General features: G+C 37.6%; 1 protein-coding gene across 1 annotated transcript in view; it reads right to left on the bottom strand.

Annotated features, from left to right (window-relative positions):
- Positions 1-5,078: 5,078 nt before the first annotated feature.
- Positions 5,079-25,650, bottom strand: part of PKHD1L1 (PKHD1 like 1) — a 154,049-nt gene continuing 133,477 nt past the window's right edge. Inside the window, exons 69-77 of the mRNA XM_068525490.1 lie at positions 22,812-23,044; positions 22,452-22,619; positions 19,630-19,787; positions 17,769-17,904; positions 14,581-14,925; positions 10,380-10,531; positions 9,834-9,980; positions 9,342-9,495; positions 5,079-5,332 (exon numbers count right to left, since the gene is read on the bottom strand). Of these exons, the coding sequence (XP_068381591.1) occupies positions 5,079-5,332; positions 9,342-9,495; positions 9,834-9,980; positions 10,380-10,531; positions 14,581-14,925; positions 17,769-17,904; positions 19,630-19,787; positions 22,452-22,619; positions 22,812-23,044 (1,747 nt within the window). The remainder of the gene's footprint in view (positions 5,333-9,341; positions 9,496-9,833; positions 9,981-10,379; positions 10,532-14,580; positions 14,926-17,768; positions 17,905-19,629; positions 19,788-22,451; positions 22,620-22,811; positions 23,045-25,650) is intronic.

The raw sequence follows: 25,650 nt of genomic DNA, 5'->3' as shown, positions 1-25,650 counted from the left end.
TACTGCCCACGGATTTTTAACAATTAGGCATTTTAAAAACTCGAAGTTAAAATTGTAATTTATCTGGCATAAATAATTATGGGTATGTACTATAATAACTTTAGAAAATTTTTAAAAGCAGACAGCCAGAAACCTAAAGAAGTTAAATCAGGAACTTTTTAACAAAGTCTGTGGCTAAGAAGCAAAAATTTAGATATTCCTTTTATTCTCAAATGACTTGTATTAGTGAAACCCAGTCCCCTTAAAACTGAGCTCCCCTGCGAAGTTTATGGTTAATCTCTCTATCTAAAACTTTATTCCCTTTCTTGTCCCACCCCTGTTCCCCTCAGGATGGAGGAGTATCAAAGAAAAAGGGGGACCGAAACCAAGCAGAACCCTGTGGGGCCTTCCCAGGTACAAAAGCCCCTCCATGTCCCCCATTTCTTATTTGCAGAAAAAAGGCTTTAGGCTCCTAGGCCTTTGCTAAGTTCCAAAGAGCAGACTGGAGCAGTTAATGATTAGAACAACAGCGTCACAAGACTCGACTCCCAGTTCCTGCTGAAGGAACATAAATAACAATCAGATGCATATCTATGAGTTGTTTAGTAAAAACTAAGACCACCCCCACCCAGTGGAGGATGGTGACCACATGCTGACCACAAGCACATAGACCCCAGACTGACTGGAGCCACCAACCAATGAGATTCCGGAAACATCACCTCACCACCAACCAATGAGCCAGAATGTCCAGGAGCTGATCAGGCATCCTAAGACCCTCTCCCCTAACACTTGCTTAAAAGCCATCAGGGAGTTCGGGAGTCTTTCGAACATGAGCTGCCTTTTCTCTCTGCTTGGCGCCCTGCAAATAAATCCTTACTTTGCAGCAAACATCCCCTGTCAGAGTTTGGCTTTTTGTGCCGCAGGCCCACAAGCCCTAGCTCTGTTACATTAGAAAAGTTCTTTATTAAAAATCTATGGAAAATTTTTGACAAAAAGTTTCCAGTGGACTGAATTAAAACTTGAGGTAAGGAAGGACTACAGAAAGTGGCCAATTTTGTGGCTTTCACAGTGTTCAGATGTGAAGAATATTTTTGCATCTCCCAGAAACCGAATGTAGGAATTTGTTCCATAGCTGGTACAATTGTAGTTCTTGGAATTTAGTTTTCTCAGTGAAAGGAAATGTCCTGAAATGGACAGTAAACTGAATTTGCATTAGAAAACTTGATTTTTAAGTCTTTCTTGTTGGGTCTCTCTCTCCTCCTCCCCATTTTAGTGGTAGAGCTTTCTCATCCCTCTGAGGTTGGAACTGAGGGAAGTATGAGAGTCCTCAATTAACCAGTGGTGTGGTCTAATTCATGCTCTCTGGACATGAAAGCTGTTCCTCATGAAGGGAGTGTACTGGTGCTCCAGTAACATGAGACGGCGTCTTGATTTCCCCGTGCTCCATGCTTCATTCATCCACTAAACAGTGAGTCTGCATCTACTAGTGCCAGACATTTCGTGAGAGGGCAAGAGAAATGCTTACTAAGGAAGAGCCTTACTGCCTTCAAGGAACTCACTATCTAATGGTATTTCAGCCTTTGTTCTTACCACCACACCTTCTGTCAGGACACTCTTCCTTGGCTAATCTCATGCTTTATTACTCACCACTCATCTCAGGCACCATATTCTTCTGGAATCTGTCCCTCATCCATCTCCATCCTCACAGGATGCTCCTACCCCCAGCCAAGTGCCCCTCCTCTGTGCCCCTACAGCACCCTATGTCTCTTTCTCTCACATATGATACTGTATATCTGTGTTTTGTGTATCACCTTTTCCACCACTATTTCCTCAACTACCTTGTAGACTCTTGGAAGGTGAAGACAGCATCTTATTCCTTGTAGTCTTCTCACTAGAATGCCTGGTATCTAGCAAATGTTAAACAGATGTTTGTTTGACTGAATAAAATGCCAAATATATACAAAGATATTTGGATTTACTACATGGTAGATGTTAACAATTTTTTGTTAAGCAAGGTTAACAATGACCTGGGGCGAGCATTCTAGGAAATGGTACACAGTAGGAAAACCTCTGGGTTTCATTGAATTCTCTCAGCTGTTCCAAATGCTTCCTGAGTGTCACTTGCTGGAAGGCAACTTTTGTGAATACCAACTCTACTTGCTCAGGACATGGCCACAAAGCCTTGATTGGGGTTATTCCTCTAAATTTAGCATTTTCTTTAGACTTTTCTGAGTAAAAAGTGCAATTTTTATAGTATGAGAGCTTTTGGTTAGTTTAGCTACATTAATTTGTGGTTTTTTTTTTTGCATTCCCTAATTTTATCCTCTTGAAAATAAGTATCTCTTCTGGTGTAGCCTTGGGTTGCAGGAGGTCACACACTTAGTAGTGACAGTTTTGAGTGGGAAGGAGCGGTAAGCAGAGGAGTTTGGACTTGTTCAAACAAGGGACACCAATGAAACTCTTCTTAGACGACTGGCCAGGGTTGGCAGACCCAGAAATCTAGGATAAGCTAGAATTCCTGGGATTCCTGTGCATCTGAAAACCAGCAACTTTGACAATCTGACATGAGATTGTCTAAAACAATCTCATTTCTCCAAAATCCTTAGAAATTAAACTGGCTTAGATCTTTGAAAATTAGAGTCTTATGAATGGATAGAGAAAAACAGATCCCCCGGTACATACAAAAATTCAGAATGCTTCCAATCTGATCTAAAGAAGTTAAGTCAAAACTAGAAAGCTCTTTCAACTATTTAAAGTATTTCATGATTTGTTGGTACAGCAACTTGGAGGTGGTATATCTGCTTACAAATCAAAAATTTCCAAAAGTTTTTTTTTTTTGATGAAATAAGTACATACAAACATAAGGAATCAAAAGAAATTTGTATTTTGAAGAAATTTGATTTTTGTGATTAAAGCTAAGTAATACATTTTATATATTACAAAAATATTTTTAGTATATTTTCTTGAAAATGCTATAGACTTTTTCTTGTTGTGCAACAAAATAGCTCTTAAATAAGCAGTTCTTATATTTGTGTTTCAACCTGTTCTTCAGAATAGCACTTCAGTTGCTTCCTGAAAAGCGAAAACAATACAAATATTTTTAAGAAAATACAGTGTGATTTTAAAATATGTTTTATTAATTTTAGCTTTTTCTAATATTTCATGGTATGGTTAATAAGGCAAAACTTAGTATTTCAGAGTTCACCAATTTAATGTGCTCTTGTGTGGAACCATGGAGAGAGAATAGTGGTGCTTATATATTGTATTTTTCACATTCAAGTTTTGTCATTTTATTTAGTGTAATTTCATAACTCTCTTAAAAGTAAAATACTGTTAATTCAGAATGAAAAGTTATAAAAAACCCATAATTTCATTTCATCAATGGGCTATGATTTGAACGTGCCCCACCCCCAAATTCATATGTTTTAAAGCCTAGTGTCCAATGTGATGGTATTAGGAGGTAGAGCCTTTGATAGGTGCTTAAGTCTTGAGGGTGGAGCCCTCATGAATGGGATTAGTATTGTTATAAGAGACCCCACAGAACACCCCCACCCCCTTACACCATGTAAAGATACAGTGAGAAGTCTGCAACCCAGAAGAGGAGCCTCATTTGACCATGCTGGCACCCTGACCTCAGACTTTGGCCTCCAGAATTGTGAGAAATAAATTTCTGTTGTTTTTAAGCCACTCAGTCTTTGGTATTTTGTTATAGCAGCCTGAAAGGACTAAGACAATAGTGTTTAAGTCTTCTTATGTCTTAACTGAAGAATGATAGGTTATTTAGTAGCAAAGGGGAAGCTGTTGATTAACTTTTTATCTGAAAAAAATGTCCTAAAAAACACCAAAAAGAATATCATTTACTAATGACTTGAAAATAGAATTTTCTGAATTTTGTAAAATCCCAAAGTTGTCAAGTACAAGTAGGAAGAAAGTCAGTGAAGATAATTAGGAAAAAAATGCATTTAATGAGGAAACACAAAATGAACAAATATATAATAAAGAGTACTTATACCTTATATTTTAATGCTTCTGGGAAGAAACAAATGAACTTAAGCAATACCTATCATGCTATTATAAAATAGACAACAAGTTTTACTTTTATTAGAGTTCTGGAGACAGGAAAACAGGCATTAAAATACAATAACTTGTGTGTTGGTCTTTACCTTTTGTCCCTCAGCTCCAAACCCACCCTGCTATATTAGCTGTAAGAGGCCAGCGCTGGGTCTCTTCAAAGCGTCCTTCTCCCTTGACAGCTGGTTTCTAATTAGTTTCTACCATGAGGAGGGAAGAACGGATTATTTCCTCCTGAAGTCCCAGCCTCCAGTTGTTCTGCTACTCCCAGAACCGGCCTTATTGTTTCCTTTCATCCTGACCTTATTTATTTTCAAATTTAAAATCTAGTCTTCACTTTTACTACTGAAATACTTCAGTATTCTTCTAAATTATTACCCCATCTCAAATTCACGGCAACTCGTGGCCACAGCGAATGGTTCAGGAATGGGTATGTGGCCCAAGCCAGGTCAATGACATAGCTTTGGGACTTTTGCTGGAAGTGCTGGGAAAGAGGTTTGCTCTTTCTGGATTAGCTGTTGGGCCAGTAGACTGTAAACATGAAGATGCTGGTGGTACCTGTACCATGAGGGTTGGGGCGCCTGATGAAGAGTCTGCCTGGGAGTGAATCTGCTACCAAGAAGAATGGAGCTGAGAGATGGAGAGACACAGGTTCTAGATGATGCCATTTGAGCCCTTGGTTCTCACTGTGGCAGAAATCAGACTACTTCTGGACTTCTCCATTAAGTGAGTTCACTTTACTGCCTAAACCAATTGGAGCTGAGCTTCTGCCCTTTGCAACTGAAAGAGTCCTGATGTAACATGCATTTCTCATTCCCCACACTCTTATACGCCATCCTATAGTGTGAAAAACATTTCCGTAGGGTGGTCTTGTCTCTACCATTGAAGCTCTAACTTTCTCAATGGCTGAGATTGTGTCTTTCTGCCTGTGGTGCCATGCTGCACTCAGTCTTTATTTAGTAAACATTTTCTGGTACCTCAGTATGTGGAGACAAACAGAGAAAAAGTGAACTGTGCTTACCGAGAATTCAGTTCAAAATCAAAACTGCAGTCGTAAATATTTCCAAGAGCAACACTCTTCCCACCAGACAGCTGACTGCTGTAGTCACTATCTGGGCAGCTGTGCCCACAGTAGGCACTTTGCTGTTGCTGCTGCTACTGCTGCTGCCACCGCCGCTGCCGCTACTGCCACTGCTAGAGACAGACTGCGCGGCTAGGCTGAAAGTCCTGGACTCCACCTGAACGACGCCATCCAGGATAAATTCAATCTTAAAATTTTTTCCTAGGGCAAAAAAAAATCATCACAGTGTCTGACTTCCTTTTATTATTTGCTTGCTGTCGTACAATTCCAATTGGGTTTTCATTGACTTACAAATACTGTATAACCCCTAACGAAGTATTTTTGGAAACTGAGTCAGATAAATTAAAGTATAAACAAGTGTAGAGAGGGTCTCAGAGTCAGAAGAGTTCTATCTGCCCAACAACTATGGGCAGGAGGACTCTGGGTAGATTTTCTTTCTGCAGCATCAGTACCTACTTCTTAGGGGTTCTTTCCTAGTGCCCAGAGGCTGTTTGAAATGAAGGACAGTAGGGAAGGGAGGTGAGGGTGAAATGAAGGACAATAGGGAAGGGAGGTGAGGGTACTGAACCTCTGTCTGATCCCCATACACTTGACCGAGGAGTGAAGAAGCTGCAGCCTCAGTTGGGGCAGGTGGGGATGGATACTGAACTTTTTATTTTGAAAAACTTCAAACGTAAGAGTTGAAAGCATAGTACCACAAACACCCATATGCCCTCGACTTAGACTCAACCATTTTTAACTGTTTTCCACATTTGCTTTAAGTCAGATGCTATTTTCGTGTTGCAAGATCGTGATCCCTTTCTTTTTACCCAAGGTAGACAAGCTTGAAGAAACACGTTAGATATATTTAGAGTGTGAAACACCCATCTAAATATTTCTTAATCCATATGTTAAACCTTCCCACAGTTTTGAATATCAGTTAACCAATATATTTTTCCATGACATAATTTCTTCTTGGACTACTGCTATCATTAATAGTGGTTACCGTAAAATAGATAGCTAGTGGGAAGCAGCCACATAGCACAGGGAGATCAGCTCCGTGTTTTGTGACCATCTAGAGGGGTGGGATAGGGAGGGTGGGAGGGAGGCTCAAGAGGGAGGGAATATGGGGATATATGTATATATATAGCTGATTGACTTTGTTATACAGCAGAAACTAACACAACATTGTAAAGCAATTATACTCCAATAAAGATGTAAAAAAAAATAAATAAATAAAGTGAACTGCCAAATTAAAAAAAAAAAAATAGTAGTTACCATACAGAGCAGAATGTGCAACACTTGGCATAATTCCAAAGTTTTCATTCTTCTGTTTTTTTTCTATTATCTTAAAAAAAAATAATGTCTGTTTTCATTCGTCTTTTCTTTTTCAGGAGAGAATATATTGACCACATTGTGCTTTCTATAGCAATGCATTCTATAACTTTCAAGGTGGATAGACATTGTTCCATAGAATTTTCTGCCACTGTTACAATTCCTGACAATGGTGTTTTTAAGTCTTTCTTTTTTTTCAGTTTGAAAAAACTGAATTTTTGTGGCAGGCATATTTTTTTCTTAAAGATTTTGATGTGTGAAGAATTTAGATATTTTTGCTTTGTTTTCATGTTTTTTTCTCCTGCAGTATTGTGAGGAATGCCAGGCTAGGCTAGTGGAGAGGCCACTCCATGGAGGAGAAGTGAAGAACTCAGCCAAAATCCAAGATCAAAACCTCAGTGACACGACTCCAATCAAGCCATCCCAGCTGAAGGCCCAGACATCATCAAACAGAGATGAACCATCCCAAATTCCTGACCCACATTATTGTGAGCAAATGAAATCATTGTTGTTTTGAGCCATTAGATTTAGGGCTGGTTTGTTAAGTAGCATTAGAAACTGAAACAAGCGCTGTGTATCACACAGGTTGCTAAATAAACGTGTCCCAAATGTTATTATCCATTAGTAATATTATTTTAATCCAGATTGTTCAAAAGATGCAGTCTCAGCTGTTTATTTTCTTCTTCCACTTTTTTCTTACCTAATTCTCACATTTTTATTTTCTGTGTGAGAAACTACAACCCATGCCTTCTCTACCCGGTGGCCCCTGCCTTGCTCTTTAGGGAGCTATAAGTAGAAGAGGGTGTGGTGCCACTCGGTCAGGCTGGCCTAATCTGCAAGGGGATTTCCCACAGTGCAGTAATTAAGTGGGATACCTACTAGAAAGTGTTACAAGAAAGATGCTTTATTCATTTTCTTACATATGCTTTGTTGTTACTGCAGTTTTACAGTTAATCTAAAAACTGGCTAACTGATTTAAAAATAATAAAGAGATGACTATATTTGACCTTCTTTACTATACACTACCTGAGAACTGAAACCCTACACTTGATGGAAAAAAAGCAAGACAGAAAGCAAGAAATAAGGAAGGAAGGAAGGAAGGCAGGCAGGAAGGAAGGGGATTAGAAACAATGACTGTTCTCCATAGCAAATAAGATAGACACTCCAAGGGAAGCTTTGAACTCTTAAAGGAAATATACTGGATAAAAGGAGAGCACTATTTTGTTATCACAAAAACGTCAAAACCTACATTACTGCTTCAGCACTCCAGTGACCCTGGTTACTTTGGAACATTGCCTTTGGAAGTGGTAGTTTGGAGACCTTCATCCTCAGGTTGGGTCTTCGTCACTGCGCACCTCTTGAGTCCACCTTCCTCGGGAGGTGGGCAACCTTCTCTCAGGCAGGGTTCTTGTCAAGTTCCTCATTTCCCATAAAAAGGTCCCAGTCCTACTGCCATTTAGGCTGACTGTTAATGAATTAGGCTCTGTCCTTAGTCACCAGGCTTACTGGACACTCCAGGTGCTTGTCCCAGAGCACAATGTTGAACTCATTGCCACTGGATTCCCATCAAACTCTAGGTTGAGATATTGTTGCCCAGTAGGCAGATCAAACTTATCTGGTGTAGGGCATCATCAAAGCACGAGGAAACAACAAATAAGGAAAAAATTCTTTTGGAATGATTTTAGCTTTTGATATTTAGTTCTTATGGAAAAAAAAAAACCAGATTATTGTTAGATATTCTTTAACTTCTCTTACTCTTTACTTTGGCTTCTATTCTGACCTTTAGTGTGGGTGTGTGTTTGAAATAACAGTGCTTAGAAGAGTGAGGACCACAATAAAACTTCTTCAGGAGTTAGGGCCTATAAAGGTTGAGGTAAACAGATTAATGGAGGCCTGTCTCCAGTACAAGGAGTCTATTTCATTCTTTCCTTTTTTTTCTTTTTTTTCCCGTTTGTAGCTATTTAATGATGAGGTCAAATTTGTTAAATCTGGGGATTGTTTGAACTTCAGAGGAGGTTGATCCAGTGGCTCTGTGTTGTCCTTGATGACCTGATTCTTCTGCCTTCCACGGGTAAGCATCATCATAAGGCTGTTTTCTCTCATGGTGTATTTCATTCTTTTCGATACTGAATAATCTATCATCAATAGAGACCTGTTTTTTGGACATATCATTTTTGCCTTGGTAGAAAGGCTTTTACCAGTTGGAGTTATGCCATCAATCCATATGAAGATAATATAAGAAACCTCACTGTGGAAGTTATGACTGTATTTACTGTTGAAGATAACATGTATTTACTGTTGAAGATATCATGTATTTACATGTTGACGATGTCATGAGTATACTTCATGAGAACTCATAGGAGACATTTGTTCTGATCTCAGAGCAAGCTGTGATTCTCCACAGCAACTGGTCTATCTGCAGAGGACTGTGAATCATGGTAATGTTCATGTTTTCTCCTTTGCATTGGCTTTCAGAAAGACTAGAACCCACCTTCCAGCCCAACTCTGAACTCCTGCATGGGCCATTAAAATTATATGACACTATATTATCCTTTCTTTTCTTGAATTTGAAAAATCTATATATTAAGTTTTCTTATTATAAATGTAATACATACATAGTGAGAAAATTTAGAAAAATACACATATGGGTAAAGAAGAAAATACGAATCATGATATAATTTTGATGTATATCCTCAAGTTACCTGTTTTAATTCCCTTAATTGCTTATTTTATTTTTCACTTTGTTTTGCATATTAAATATATTTTTATAAGCTAGATATTCTGATTTCTATAATTTATTGACCAGTGTAGTATAGACTGCTTTGTTCATTAAAAGGAAATTATAATTGTCCCTATTTATGGGTATATATGTGAGGATCCAAAATAGTACACTCACCTGTTCTAAGAAGAGTAAGATCTGTGTAGTTGGCCCAACAGCTGCTAAATGGAATTGTTGTATTTCCACTAAGACCACTGATTTGGTTATTACTGGAGTCCTTTAGTACGGCCTTCAAAGTCAGTGAAGTAATCCCAACTGATACACAATTACCCTAAAGAAAAAAATAGTAGAGTATTATAACAATTGTCCTGTTCCCATGCTTTCTTTAAGAAAGATATTTGGAACTTTATTTTTTTCAATGCCTCATTTCAAATTTTAAATCTATAGAAGCTCCTTTTCCTGCACAAAGAGTTTGGGCAGTGGAGCAAATTCACTGAAAAGAAACATTTTTAAAACAGCAAAAGGTGATATGCATAGATATTAGTCCAACTTTGAAGAGGCAGTGCAATCCTTAGGTTGCCAGTCTACCAGGGTTAATGAAGTCGGTTCACCCTCCAGAATTTATAGCTTAATTCTTCCACTTAAGTAAATCTTTGAGTTATAACTTACATCAGCATCTACTGCCTTTACGGAAGGTTGCTGAGAAAATGGCTGTCCCAGCTGTGTTGCCACCGGCTGAGTGATCACTGACAGCGAGGACAAAAAGGCCACGTGATGAACAGGAAATGCAAACCTTTCAACCGGTTGGGCAGTCACCTGTAAATGGTCATGAGTGATGAAGTGGTTTTCACATGATAAACTACATTCAGTAGCAAACTCATCTTAGCCAGGCTAAATGTTATATCATTGTTTATTTAAAAGTATGTTTAATACGTTGAGTCAATATTATTATAATATTTCCTCTAGAGCAAATTTATGAAGCATTGTTGTAAATAGTCAAAGCAAAGCACATTTTATACCAATACATAATTTTTAGAAGATAGGCTCCTTTTTCAACTACTTTATCATTTTAGTAATACTGTAAAAAAATAACCAACAATAAATTAGAAAGACATGTTCTCTAAATTATTGTATTGAAATAGAAAAATAGTTAAAATAAGAAATAAGCAACGTTTTAAATAGCTAAAATGCATTTTTCTAGTCACATTTTCTTACCTTAACCCAGCCAGAATCACTTGGGCTGGGGATAGGACTGGTAATAGACATGGAAGAGATATTAAATCCAAGGATACTACTGGTTTTTCCTAAAATTACAGCTTGTCCAAGAGAACCAGCAATTTCTTGGAGTTCAGATAACTGCATCTGACCTATGAGGAAACAGTGTTATGACATGTGGATTATAAGAATATGGTATAGTGAGAACACGTGAGAATATCTCACTTTCGTTTATGTTTGTGCTGCTCACTCCATCCACATTATAGAATTCTACAGCTCTCTAACTGTACATGAGCTAAACATGACTAAGTCATACTAAGGAGGTCAGGAAAATAAAAAACTCAGTAGAATATGTTTCTTAAGCTGGAATTAAAGAAAAAAACAAAGGTAGATAAAATAAATTCAAGAAAAATGAGTGAGAGCATGCTGAGAAAACTACTTTCCTCTGTCGTCTTTTGTTTAGAAGTGAAGCACTATCATGTATGTCTATCATCGCATATCACTTTTTAAAGATTGAGTGTTAATTGTGGAATGGAAGGATAATTAACATCATCGGGTTTGTAGTATGAATTAATCAGTTGCTAACGTTAGCATTAAATTACTAACAAAAAATTGTTATTTGCTCTGGACATTGACAATTTTCAAGGTTAATTCTAACACTGTAGGTAGTTTCTGTTCCCTTTTTCTAGCTTGGCAGTTCCTCTTAAACCTACTGCCCCCCTAACGCTCCTTACGTTACGAAGGGACACCTCTACATGCTGTACTCCTTTTGTCAGAAGCCTGGAACTCTTGCTTGAACCCTTCTTCTACTTCACCTCTCCCCCACACCATTTAATCAGTTCTCAATTTCTAAATCTGCCTCCACTGCCCAAATCCTACTTAACCCAGCAGCAGCAGAGATACTAAAACAGCTTTTAAACTGGCTTTCTTGTCTCCATTCTCTCCCTCTTGCACTCCGTTCCATACACTGTAGTCAGAGTGATCGTTTAAGAAACCTCAGCCAGGATGTTTTGGTGTACTGTTCCTATGATTCTAGCACCTACGATTCTTCCGCATCCACAGTCATGCCTTACGGACTTCAATCATTGAGTTTCTTCCATGAAGACTAAGCCCTGAAGCTTAGCGTGCTCGGGAAGAAGGAGGCAACGCTCTCGGGCAGCAGGTCTCACGCGACACTTTGAAAAGCACACTCTTGGGGAATTTCAGTCCCTGTCCATTGGAAAGGTGTCCTTGGTTGATTCAGACTCTTTGGGGTAAATGGCCGTCTAGCGGGCTCCCCCCGCCACTCCCTCCACACACTCTCCTGCAAGATGGCTTCCCAGGTAGGAGGGCTCACGTGGCAGCAGTACAAAGGAGCTTCATGTCCATACACTACTACTACCACCTCTACCTCACTGGTTTTCGGTGCAGGGTGGCCAGTCTGACCAGGCTGCACTGTTAACAGGTTCTCTCTGACCATTTGATGTGTGAAGGCATCCATTTCTGCCGACTGCCTTCTAGAAACCAAAGACCTTAACTTGAAGAGCTCTTATTCCTGACATGACTCTTTATCCAGAGGTCCCCTCAGTACTTAAGTAACTGCTTTCTAGGACATCTGGGAACTTCTGGATCTCCTGACACTATGTGAAAGCTGTGGGGAGTTAGGAGTATTACTATGAATACATGCATATCTTTCTTGCCACTTCCCAATATTTTGCTGCGATGTCACTCCTTGCCAGGTTGTAGGGCTTTCCTCAAGACCTCAAACCCTACCCCAATCTAAGTCTGGGAAACAGGCCATTGGTCTATCCTTCCTCCTGCCCCTATTTCCATGTTCTTAGACTGTATTATGCCTATATCTGGATAAATCTAACAAGATAAAACTGCTTTAAGGGAGTGGAGGGTGGGAGAGGTTGTGTGTGAAGCAGTTTAGATCACATATAGGAAATAAATCACAGTTTCTTTGGACATCTGAGTGGCTAGTGTGGTAAATACTGGACCCCAATACATGTAAGGGCTTACCAGGGATTTCTAAGAGTCAGTGAGCAATCTATATATGTGGCATGGACCTGCTACAACTCCTAGACTAAATTAACAGACTATGTTGAGCCCAAAGCCCTGATTCTGTAGCTACAAGGAAATACAAGTTTGATGAAGGAAAGTAACCTATGACTGGGCAGAGAACATCACTGTAAGATCTGGTTGCAACACAAGCCTATGCTTCCTGTTTCCTTCAACAAAGAGTTGATCAGCACCTCATTGCATTCATGCAAGCCTTTGCACAGGCTTATCCCCACAAGGAAAGAACCTTCTGCCTGCCTAACTGGTAGAATTCCAGAACAGCAATGTGGCAGGTGCATGGGGTTAAAGCTCAGAAGCAAACCTCCTGGAGAAATGAGTGATGACCCCCAGTGGCAGAAGATGAGAACTTCACCCAGTACCTAAGTTTACACATAAGAGAGCCTGGGAGTTTAATGAAAAAGATGCTGGACAGGAATAGGGTAATCAGGATTTTTTGAGTCTGAAAATCATACAGCGTGGAGGCTCTCTTTATGAACAAGTCTTATTTGTGCAACTTTTATAATAATAGTCAATTATCTGACCACATTATTAAGTGGATCCTTCTCCCAGGGCCTTGAAAGTTAAAGCCCCTCCCAGGACTTGTACAAGTAAAGGGTCTTTTAGCTTAAGCTTCATTAGCTGGATGGTAATATTCCTCTGATAGAGACCCAGACCTCATCTTCTTGGAGAGGGGTATGCCTAGGTGAGAGTACTTGTGCTTGACCACTAGAGACAACGGTACAGTTGGGAATTAGCAGCTGGGGATGCGATTGCATGTCAAGAGGCCAGGAAAGTTCAGTTGCACCACAAGAGAGGCTGATACAGAGCAGAGAAGACCACCCATGCTGTCGCAAAGACTATGAAGACAAGAGGGCAACAAGAGGGCCTGAGGTCAGGAAAGCCCCTTGGTATTCAGATACCAACTTGAACAGATGGAGAGGAAGAAAATCTGAAGGGCTGAACATTTACCCAAATGCCCACCCAAACTGACTCACCTTAAGGAAATCATAATTTAAGCCAGCAAAATTTCCTCTGATGGGATAGCTGAGCTTATTTTTATCTCTGATACCTAGAAAATAGGGTATGAGGGACTTCCCTGGTGGCGCAGTGGTTAAAAATCCTCCTGCCAATGCAGGGGACACAGGTTCGATCCCTGATCCGGGAAGATCCCACATGCCATGGAGCAACTAAGCCTGTGCACCACAACTACTGAGCCTGAGCTCTAGAGCCCGTGTGCCACAACTACTGAGCCCGTGTGCCACAACTACTGAAGCCCGCGCGCCTAGAGCCCGAGCTCCACAATGAGAGAAGCCACCACAATGAGAAGCCCGTGTACCGCAACGAAGAGTAGCCCCTGCTCATCGCAACTAGAGAAAGCCCGAGCACAGCAACGAGGACCCAACGCAGCCAAAAATAAATAAATAAATAAATTTTTTAAAAAAGGAAATAGGGTATGAGGAGTGAGGGACAGAGAAAGGGGTGATGGATGGTAAGGCTGATTAGGTCAATCATAGAAATTAAAGACAGAACATATTCTGGCACATTTGCACTTGTTAGTATAAATATGTGACTTTACTCTGGAAATCTAACCCACCACTCCACCTCTCAGAATCGTCTATTATGTCCCTTAGGACAACATCCACTGTCCTTCTCTTGGCTTACAAAAGGGAGACTTCTTGTGGTTTCCCACAATCTAGCACCTGCCTCCTTCTCAACCTTGTCTCTGGCAGCTTGTCCTTCCTGAAGCCTTTGCTGCAGACCTATTGGACCCTTTCCAGTTCTTCAAATGTACCAAACTCACCAACTACTTCCTCAGCCTCCAGCATTCTTACCTCCCACTTTTCACTGACCAGCTCTTTTCACCCGTAATCTCTCAGCTATAAGGTCACTTCCTTAGGTCACCTCTAGGATCTTTTATGTTAGGTCAAATCCTTTTGTTGAAGTAATTAACTTCTACAATAACAAAACAGAGGTTGAAGTTCCTTCAAAATTCAAAATAGTTTGGGAGTAGAGCAGGGAGAAGGGTCTCTAGGCCCTTATAGGGTTCAGGATGTGGGGTTGGTGGGATTTCCTGAGGCCTGGTTTACCAAGCCTTAATAGGGTTATTTATGGATGTGGTTTTGAATTACATTACTCTGTCTCAAATGTCTACTTTTCATACCTGTAGTGTCATTGGTTATGAACTGAGGGGGAGAATCTCCAATCTCCAGTTCAACTGTGAGTCCCATGGATCTCTTCCTTCGCAGACTCTCCCCTCGTATTACTCTGCTGACACGGATTTTGTCACTTGATATCTTTAGGAACAAGGCAAGATTTCTAACCAGATTATGAGAACTATAAAAGTCATCTTCTGTTACAGCAGGTAATTGGAAAGAGACATATATGACTGAGGTGGTGTGGATTTCAACAGGTATAGTTCCTTTAACCAAAAGGTAAAGCATCTGGTAGGTTCTATCAAAGTAGTTTTCACCAAGGACAGTGGAATTCAGGTTAGGAAGGAATTGCTCTATGAACGAAAAAAGCCAAAATAGCACAGTTAAATTTATTTATATTATCATAATTACCATGCAGTATTTAATATTTGTTTAAATCTAGGAAATTTTGAAAAAGTTCAACATTATCATTCTTTCATAGGAAAATGTGCATATTAAAAACAAAAACACTTATAGAACTGACATGCAAAATTAAAGTCAATTTTAAAAATAATACCATTAATAATCATTATACATGAAATTTATTTTAAAAAACAATTAGCTATAGACACATACAAATGAGAAATAAAATCTAATTATGAACCAGGAGCCTATGTTGTAACACTATTTACATTTTCAGAATTTTAAAGCCTTCACCAAAGGCATTTGGTAATTTAAAAATGTAAGTTTAACTTCAACAGCCATCTAGTTTATGCAGTGCTATATACCATCTCTTAAGGAAAAATGATGATTCAGTGCTTCTATTTTTACTAAGGACAAAAGTATGTAATACAAATGAAGTATTTTACAAATACTAAAACATCTCAGAAGGCTCTTACATCAATAAAAGAAGTTTACATTTCAGCCTGAAAACTCTTTAGTCAACACAAAAAAATTCTACTAGGGCATTGAATTTTGTAAAAGTGATTGAGATTATATATACATATATATATATGTAATGAATAAATATATATATGATTTCAGGGCAGAGTATAAACAACGTCCAAGAAGTAATAAATCCACAAACACATATTGAGCCCAAAGTCTGACTGTATAGTAATACTGGAATGTGGCATGTAGCTTCTTACCACATTTCATGGTGAGGCTTACTAAGAAAAAGAAATTAGAATCTTAGAAAAAAGAGGTAATTTCTTATTAATGTAATAGACATTCATAGCGATGGCATTAAGAAGCCATTTCATTATTACTACATTATTTTTAATATCTACTAGTATAAGTTCTAGATGCAATTTGGCTTAAACATTCTGTGAATCTGAAGAATGTGCTTTTGTATTATAAATTGAAGCTGCTCTCAAGCTACTGTTACAGGTGCATACACCACTTATCCTAGCTAACTTTCTCATGTCTTCACAGTAATGGAAGGAATCAGAGACACAGATAATAATAAACATTTTGGGTAATCAAAAAGATATGTATAGATTTCATAATACAGGGATATTATTTTCCATTCCAAGTGTCAAAGCAAAATACTCATCTAAAAGCAATGCTATTTCAGAAAAAAAAATTCTAAAAGGGCAGTGGTGGTATTGTTTTGCAGCCTCGTGTAACCAGTTCCCTGCATTAAATTCTGCCTGTTGAGATAATTTTTATTTTCTTGACTTGAACGATAGAGTATTTTGTACCAAAAGCACCGTTTTAAAAAAAAGAGTTAAAATTTATGAAAATTAAGCTGTAAATATGTGCAATCATTTGTATGTAAAAATAACACACTCTCTTAGCTTCTAAAGAGGCAATGTAGCATAATAGTTAAGTGCGTGTGTTCTAGAGCTAGACTCTCTGTGTTCGGTACCTTGCTCTGCCCCTACCACCTTTGATACTGTTCAGGACTGAACTGTGTCCCCCCCAAATTCATGTGCTGTAGCCATAACCCCCAATGTCACAGTATTTGGAGATGGGGGCCTTGGTGAAATAATTAGGTTTAGATGAAGTCATGAGGGTGGGGAGGGGACTTCATGATGAATTAATGCCCTTGTAAGAAGAGACACTAGAGCACTCTCTCTCTCTCTCTCCCTCACTTTCTATCTCTGCCACCTGAGAACACAGTGAGAAGGCAGCCATCTGCAAGTCAGGAGGGGTGCTCTCACCGAAACCAGACCATACTGGTACCCTGATCTCGTACTAGCAGCCTCCAGAACCGTGAGAAAATAAATTTGTTTTTAAGCCATGTAGTTTTTCGGCATTTTGTTATGGCAGCCCGAGCTAAGACAGAAAGCTTGGCAAATTACTTCACCCCCTTGTGTCTCAGTTTACTCATCTGCACCTACCTCAAAGTGTTATTATTAGGATATAGTAACCGTTAGTTATTATATACAACGCACTTAGAACAGTGCCTGACACATAGTAATGTCTCTGGAAATATCAGATGCTCATATTATTAGTAGAAGTAGGACTTGCTTCACAGATGGTAATGAATATGGGTGTCCATTCATACTCTCCTGTCTAGCTTATATTATGATCAACAGCACACATTTATGTAATCGTTAGCCAAGATTATGGGGCACAGCTAAAAAATGATGATAAGTAGCACATGTGGAAAGGAGTGGATTGGCCTTATTAGTACCTGTTTAATAAAAAAATTCAATGAATAGAGATAAATAAAATCCTGGTCTTGCAACACTGGTAAATGGGTAAGTTAGCTTCTTCCATATATTTCCTCTAAATCCAGAGTTTACTTCATCATATTTACCTCATGGTGCTCAACTAATGCTATGCTAGCTTTCTTGGCAATACTTCTGGTGACTGCCAATGAACTTAGGTTCTGACCTCTATGAAACAGAAGTAAAGCAGAGATAGGGTGAAAATTTTAAGCAAAAAATCTCTTCTGTACGCAGGAATAAGTGAACTAAATGTGTAGAATGTAAATGTTCTCAGGAGGCAAAGGAATATCCATCACGCGCACAAACTTATCTGCATGTGTGCAGATAGATAAGAATTCCATCAGGAGTGATCTTTCAGGACACACATGTTATAAATGAACACATTTTAGTGTTTGGTGGACCATGGGTAAAAATTTATTTTCTCTTGTATTTGTCAAGGGCTAAGGAACTAAAAATATTAATAATGAAACATTATAAAGAATTTTATACATAATTAAGTATACATATACAATGTATGCTGTATTTTTCTGAGGAAATACCTGTATACACATGTCTATTAAGTTCACAGTGTTTCTGCTGGGAGTTCCATACTGTATTCTGGGGGCAGACCAATGAATTGTTCACATAGACATCCAAACGTTGACGTGTGGGGAAAAAAATTCCCACCAGAACAGCCTGTTAAAAATAAACAACATTTTTGCATCTTAAGAGAACAATGAAACAGAATATTTAGAATTTAGCACTTTAAAAATATCCTTTATACATGCCTTCTGTAGAATATTAAAACTAACTTTTATGGATTTAGGATACATATTGAGTTAAAAATTTTAAACAGATTTACATTCAACCATTCATAGAAAAGAATGTAATGTAAGAAAAAAATATTAGAGGACACTCTCTAAATTAAAGAGAGGGTTCCTTTAAAAGATAATGTTCAATACAGGCTTTCAACTCTAGGGGCAGGGGAAACGGGAGAGTTAGCAGTGCTGTGTACAACGCAACCACACACAATTAGGCACTTAATGTTGAAAAAAAATGCTTACCTCTGATTTTGGTAATAAGACAAAAAAAAAAAAAAGTCAAAAAACTAACCTCATTCAATTTTGGTCATTTTTCATGTTCATTCCCCACATTTCATGCTATCAGATATAATCATAAAGTGAGGAGACTTAGCTTTTGCAAAGGTGGGGAGGAATTTATAAGGAATCTAATAAGCTACAGGTAGTTTTGGAATCTTCTTCTGAGATTGTTTGCAGAGGCTCCGAATATTAACAGTCACGTTACTTCAGAGTTACCATTTTTATTTTTAAAATTAAAAATATTCTCTTTTGGGGCTTCCCTGGTGGCGCAGTGGTTGACAATCTGCCTGCCAATGCAGGGGACACGGGTTCGAGCCCTGGTCTGGGAATATCCATCCCACATGCCGCGGAGCAACTAGGCCCGTGAGCCACAATTACTGAGCCTGCCCGTCTGGAGCACACGGGCTCTAGAGCGCAGGATTCTCAACCACTGCACCACTGCGGAAGCCCTCAGTGTCCTTTCTTCACGTTCTACTCTGGGACTTTCAAGTCTCATACTCTTAGAAAAGAAAATCTATATTATGAGACTTCTGCTTGACCTCATACTCTTTTTCTACATAGCATATATAAAGTTAATCATCCCAGCTGAATTCCATTTATAGCAGAGTTGACATTACTGAAGATGCTTTAGATAATGTGCTGTGATCTCTGAAGTAAATTCCAAAGGTGTATTTCTGACATATATAAATAATAGCAGCATGGAAGAATGAAAATATAATCCCGAGTGACCAGTTTTAGATGCATGCTATTTTTATGTAAAAGTTCAGGTGTGCTTGCTAATCACACAAGTCGGAAATCACTGTTACCTCTCAAATGTAGAAGCACAAACAAGTGCATATGGGGAGAGGTGTCTGGAACTCATATGTGCTCTCAGGCTGATGAAAACTGTCTGGACTCACAGTATTTTTGGTGGTACGCTACTGGTCCTTGAAAATGAGCTGTAAGGCTGACGATGTTCCAGAGGACAGGGAAGGAGATAAAGTCCTCAGCAGATATAACACCAATAACTCTTTTTTTTTTTAGATTTTTAAAAATTTATTACTTCAAATAATTGAACAGAAATAATCTTCATAGAATTACTGAATGACAAAGTGCATTTCTTGACAGTCAATAAATGAAATAGATAATTTTTATTTTTTTATTATTTTTTTGCATAGCTATCAATAATTATTTATTTAAACATTTTTATTTTATATTGGAGGGTAGTTAACAATGTTGTGTTAGTTTTAGATAGATACACGTATTAGTATAACTGAATCAATCACTTGCCTGTGCACCTGAAACCAATAACTCTTAAGAAATAATTTCTATCTTGCCTTACCTTGTCATGGTCAACATTAAGCAACATCAGTCGAAGATTCTGGGGACTAGTGCCAGTGAAGTAGACCTCATAAGATTTGCCCAGAGCCACGATGCTATGAAACAAGGACAGTCTTCTCTGGCATGTGTACCCGGCACACCAGCCATGATCCTGTGGGCCTACATCCACACAAATGAAAGTTCATGTTCTGTGCTATGAATATTATTAGCGCAAAACCCGAAGAGTAATTGTATTAAAAATAAATTGCAGTGGTCAAGTTCAGCATTTACAGCCATTATCCATCCACCCATCCATTCAGTGAGCTAAGCTATTTCTCAAACCTTGCCTTAAAAAGGAAGGCAGGGAAGCAACTCCCTCTCTACTATCCTTACTTTTAGACTGCCCAGGGTCAGAAGGGTATATGTTGAGGATTTGTGCTGGAAGGTCATTGAAGGAAATAGATTTACTTGTATCTCTACTTTAATAATCATATTTAAGTCCAGGCCCCATGGCGAGGAAGAAAATGCTTGATGCTCTCTCCTATTTATCAAATGTGACTTTGGGTGGGGAACCAACTTTCTCAGACTCTTTGCTGAGAAATATGCTATAACAGAGATAATTTGTTAAAAATAAAGCCTGTACATAGAAAACAGGGACATTTGTATGTCTGAACCACTGATTTATTAATTATTTCTTTCACTCATTTGTTCATTAATTCGTAAATTCGACAAACTCTTTTGTGTTTTTTTATTGCCTTTAACCTTCCTCCACTGTTATTTTAATAAATTTTTGTTAAAGACTGTGATTATAGGTACTATTGGAGGGTCAACATCATTAAATAACTGAAGCAATCTGAGAAATAACACTCCATTAAACCTTCTAGAAAACCAAAAGAAAGTGGATGCTTTGCACCTGAATGCAGACATTTCCAGAACACATGTAACATGACTGCTGTAGAAAACTTCTCTATTTCACTCAGTTTTAAAGTGGCTGGGATTATACATATATAAAACAGTGAGTGAGACATGGAATGAGGAATTTTCTTGATGTATTTATTCATAAGCTTTGCTTAATTTCCTAGCTTGCCTGGAATTATTATCAATATTTATAAATGAAGTTTGATTGAATTTTAAACCAATATAAACTTCTGAAGCTTAAGTAGAGCATAACCTATCCTTTATTATCCAAAATATAAATCCCACTTTTGAAGAAACCTTCATTGTGGGTTTTGAAAATAGAAATTTCTATGTATAAAATGAAAAATTTAGAGTGATAAAAGCCATATTTTAAAAATAAAATTGAGTACTAAAATTTAAAGGGAAACTTTAGTGGTATGTACAAATTTTATCTTGGGAATTTTTCTCTCCACCTAGTATAGTGCATCCCAAGCTTCAATCATCCTTCTAACACCTACATAATTTTGGCCATGCTTCTATCATTTACATTATCATTAAATTACATTCTCATTAAATTGAGTCATTTTTAAAATTTAAATTTATTTAAAAGAGAAATGTCATATCACTATTGTAAATGGAAAACTCATATTGCCTTTCAGAAAAGGAAAATGTAAAAATAAACAGAATGAAATCTTTCTCCACCATATAAAACAGAGCAATTCGAAAACATCTTCATTATTCACTGACTGGTCTAAAATTCTTCCCACAGTCTCTGCTTTATAAGATCTGAAAGGCAGCATTTGAAATTGGGTTGATCATAGGTCATAGAAACCAGGCAGATTGCATGTTGGGGCAGAAGTGGGGAGTGACTTAAAATCATGTAACTTTGAGACACTTCTGATTTAGCTCATTCTATTCTCTTCAACAAGTTAAAAAAAAAAAAAGAACTTGTAGGGTATTGGCTATTTTGGGGATCTTAGAATATTTTAATACATGTTGTGACATTGTCAGGACAGAGAGACCTTTCCGATCCAGGTTATGTGCCTCTTCAGCACTTCAAAGACTCTAAGCCTGATTAGGGACTAATCTTTGAGCCCCCAATGGCACTTCAGGAATAGACAATGAGTCCCTGCCCTCTGTTTTCAGTAACTTTTAGAAGTTCACCTATTTATTCAAAAAGTCTTGGATGACAAGACTCATGGAGACCATTGCCTCCCCTTGGGCTACAGCCAACAAGGACCAGAATGGAAGAGACCTAGACTGTGGAGCTTGACAAGATAGTCTTGACAGTCAAAGGAATTAGGAATGAGAAAGACCAAAACCAACCAAACAAAAAACCCCACAACACACTGATTCAAGATTAATTCTTCCAAGTATTCATGAAAATGAAAAACAAGTAGGCTGAGAATATTCATTCTCAAGTATTCCAAATATCATATTATCATTTTTTAAATCTATGTAAAGAAAATTGTTTTTTTTGCAGACACTTGGATCAATTTTTTCTTAAATATATTTATGCCACCTTCATACCTATAAAGATTACTCAAGGAATAACTTTCCTCCTCTTCTTTTTCTTTTTTCTTTTTTTGATATTAATGCATTTTATTTTATTATTTATTTATTTATTTTTTAACATCTTTATTGTAGTATAATTGGTTTACAATGGTGTGTTAGTTTCTGCTTTATAACAAAGTGAATCAGTTATACATATACATATGTCCTCTTCTTTTTCTGATGGTCAATTTGGAGTAATTGTCCTGGCTTTCTAATGTGGGGGACTGCTGAAGAGTCGAGTCTCTCTCCTGCACATAGATCTTACAAACAGAAGGCAAGGAAATCCCTATGTTTACTAGTTTTATGTGATAGATAATTTATGAGACATGTCCATGAATGTAGTAAATAGTGAATGCCTTGAGTAACTCTAGTTTGTTTACAATGAATACCTACCATTAATGAGATCAACATAACCATTGCTCACTATAGCTACTGGTGAGAGTCTGCGAGTTTCTGTGTCGGAATCCAGGCTTTCAATAACCATCATTGCATATTCCATCCCAAAGCACCGATAGCTCTGCCATTCTGGAATGTACTTACAGGTTGAATCTCTAATGATTCCTAGAAACATAGGAATACACATTTAGAAATGAAACAGAATCTCCTTACAAAAGCTTCCACATACTATCTTTTGCTTGTTACATAACATTAATAAGTAGAAAACATAAATTAGTTGAGTACATCAATCATTAAAAGTAAAAGATATATTTTGTTTCATGAACCAGAGGACTAACAGAATATGATCCAACAAACCTTTATAAGGTGCTTTCTCAGTGACAGGAATTCTACTTCCATTTGGGAATGTGAGCATCACATTAGGAATTCTATAGTCTCCAATTCCAAATTGGCTATTTCCATTCCATTCATATTCTGCTTCAGGTATCACTGAACCAGAATTCCCCAGAAAGGAGCCATCCATATCTCTAAGGAAAGATTTCCTTTTGGCATCACAAACCATGTCTACACAATCAGATGGATTCACCTTACTGTGAAGAAAAGGTGAAATGCATGAATACTTAGATTTGGTATACCTCCCTGTGTCTAGAGAGCATTTGAATATACTTGCGTATTTGATAAGAGTATCAAAAAAAATTAACTGATTGAATCTTATTTCAGAAAGGATTCAAAGTGGGACCAAGTAGCATATGTAATTAGCATTGTAATGAGGCCTGTTTTTCCATTGTGTTGATTTGGTCTATTATTATGAATTTATTAACATTTCAAAAGGACAAATTGTACCTGTGGGAAATAAAATTAGAATTCCATTTTGCTATTCCATATTTTGTCGAATGATAGATTTCATATTTGTGCATTGCTCAAACTATACTAACATTGCCCAAAAAGCAGGTAAATTACTCAGTTGTGCAGACATACAAAATCCTTGTGTTAGCAGGGAAGTCTTTATATTTTTCCCTTCTTTCTCTTTTTTTAATGGGTCTTTAAGAATTATAAATGTATCATACGCTTTTTATAAAATAATCTAAATACTTAATATAAGTTCAGTCCCCTTCACCTTTCTATCCTAAGCTCTTAAGCTCATAACCAATTACAGATTGGTATATATTCTTGTAGACTTTTGCCTATATACAAACAGATATACTTAAATTATGACTTTTATGCTATATATTTTAATAACCATTCTGTAGATACCTGAACTGTAAGAGATGAAATACTATAAACTCATCATGCAGTTCAGTCGTAGATGGTATTCTGCCTTCATTCTGAACCACCTGGAGTGTTGACTCTTACTGGTTATAATAATAAAATGGCTGCTTAATTTGCAATGTACTATACATTGTATATTATATATAGTATACAGCATACTTACACTATATGATATATACCATGGGGAAATATAAATTCATTCTACAGTTATAGCAGCAAAATACTATCTAATAGATCTGAGCTTTTTGCAAAGAAAGCCGTGAAGCTATAAATTATCCCTTACTCTACTGTATTAGTTTTGGAGATGATTTGAGTAAATATTTCTGTGGGTCATGTGTTCTTTGTGTTCAAGTGTGTGCAGAGTGTTTTTGTGAGCAAGTCTGTGAATAGACTGCCCAGTGGCACTCTTACATTATGGTTTAGGGCTCTGTCTTACTTCAGTTTCCAAAGAAACAGAGCCTGAGATGTGGACTTTTGTTCAAGTGAGTTATTAAGGGAGTCCTCAATAAGGGAAGGAGAGAAAAGGGAAGGAGAGAAGCCATATAGGGCAAGGGAAAGAAAAGGGAGATGACTATGGTCAGCTAAGAGCAATTTTCTGGAAAAGCAGGCAAATGTAGGTCATTATTGGCCAACATTTAGAGCATCTGGGGACTGGGTGAGCTACTCAGTAAAAGGGATCTGGGATTGTGCCAACAGTATCCCAATAAAAGCACAGGACTCAAAGACATATTTTGTGTGTGTGTGTGTGTGTTTAATTCATACTTATTGAAAGTAAGAATTAATAAATGAACAAATGGATTTATTAAAATGAGATTCCAGGAATATTTTTCCTAATACAACATGTTTGGTGTTATTATATAGTTTCTGGAAGAGGATGAAAAGGGGAGGATAAGTGGTGCAGCTTAAGCTCTAGAGGGTAAATGTGGGTCGTCTTTTGGGGCTTAGCTGCTGCTTAGGGTAGAGGGCAGAGGATAAATTAAAGGACCTCACGTGTTGCCCTACAATTCAGGCATTAGGCAGCAGTATACTAAGTATAGAACACACAAAGATGCTGAAAAATGAGCTGTAAATCCCCTGCAGGATAGCTCAGTTTGGGTCTACCAAAAAGTTCAAGGCAATTTGGTGATCCATATTGAATTGTTCAGTGGAAATTAAAAAGTCAAAGACATATTTTTAAATGTAATATTTTCTTCATGACCTAGATGTTAAAATTATATATTAAATCTGAAAGATTCAATGATAACTAAATAGGAGGTAACAGCTTTCTAGTGGGGAGAAGCTCTACTGAGCCAAAAAACACTGCAGTTCAACAATTATTAAATGAGGAAGTATGGGGTTGTCATCAAAATAAGATCAGATGAAGTCAAACTATTTATGAAACACTGCATTTCTCTGAAGAGATGCATATCTAATTAGCATTATTTCTTGTCTTCTCTCTATACTGAAAATGGTCAAAGAGCTCTAATGGAAACTTTCTTTCCTCCAATATTGTCTTATATCTAAATTCCTGGTCTGCATGTCTTTTGAAGAGTAGCAGTTATTGGCTATATTCCTTCAAGACTTAGAATCTACGTGGTTCAGCTTCTAGAAATATTCTGACACCAACTAACCTCTGTGATTGAAAAAAAAAATCACTGTTCAAAGTTTCTGCATATTTTTAGTCACAATGATTATAATGATTCCCATTTAATTTCCAAGTACATGTTGGGGTGCATATAATAAGATATTTGTAAAGCAAAAGGAAACAAAAGAGGTAAGGGAAAGGGAAGAAATGATAGACATGACTTTCATTCCTAATGACTATTAATGGAGAGATATTAATGTACAAATATACTTCTGACCCATTCTCTATCTTTTATGTTTAATGATGGTGCTATGTATGATATATGGGGAAAAAAAGTATGAGAAAATATACATATTAAGGCCT

This window comes from Eschrichtius robustus, chromosome 17, assembly GCF_028021215.1.
Source record: "Eschrichtius robustus isolate mEscRob2 chromosome 17, mEscRob2.pri, whole genome shotgun sequence".
NCBI classification, from domain to species: Eukaryota; Metazoa; Chordata; class Mammalia; order Artiodactyla; family Eschrichtiidae; genus Eschrichtius; species Eschrichtius robustus.
The sequence above is the reverse complement of the archived record's forward strand: the minus strand, read 5'-3'. Positions and strand labels throughout refer to the sequence as shown.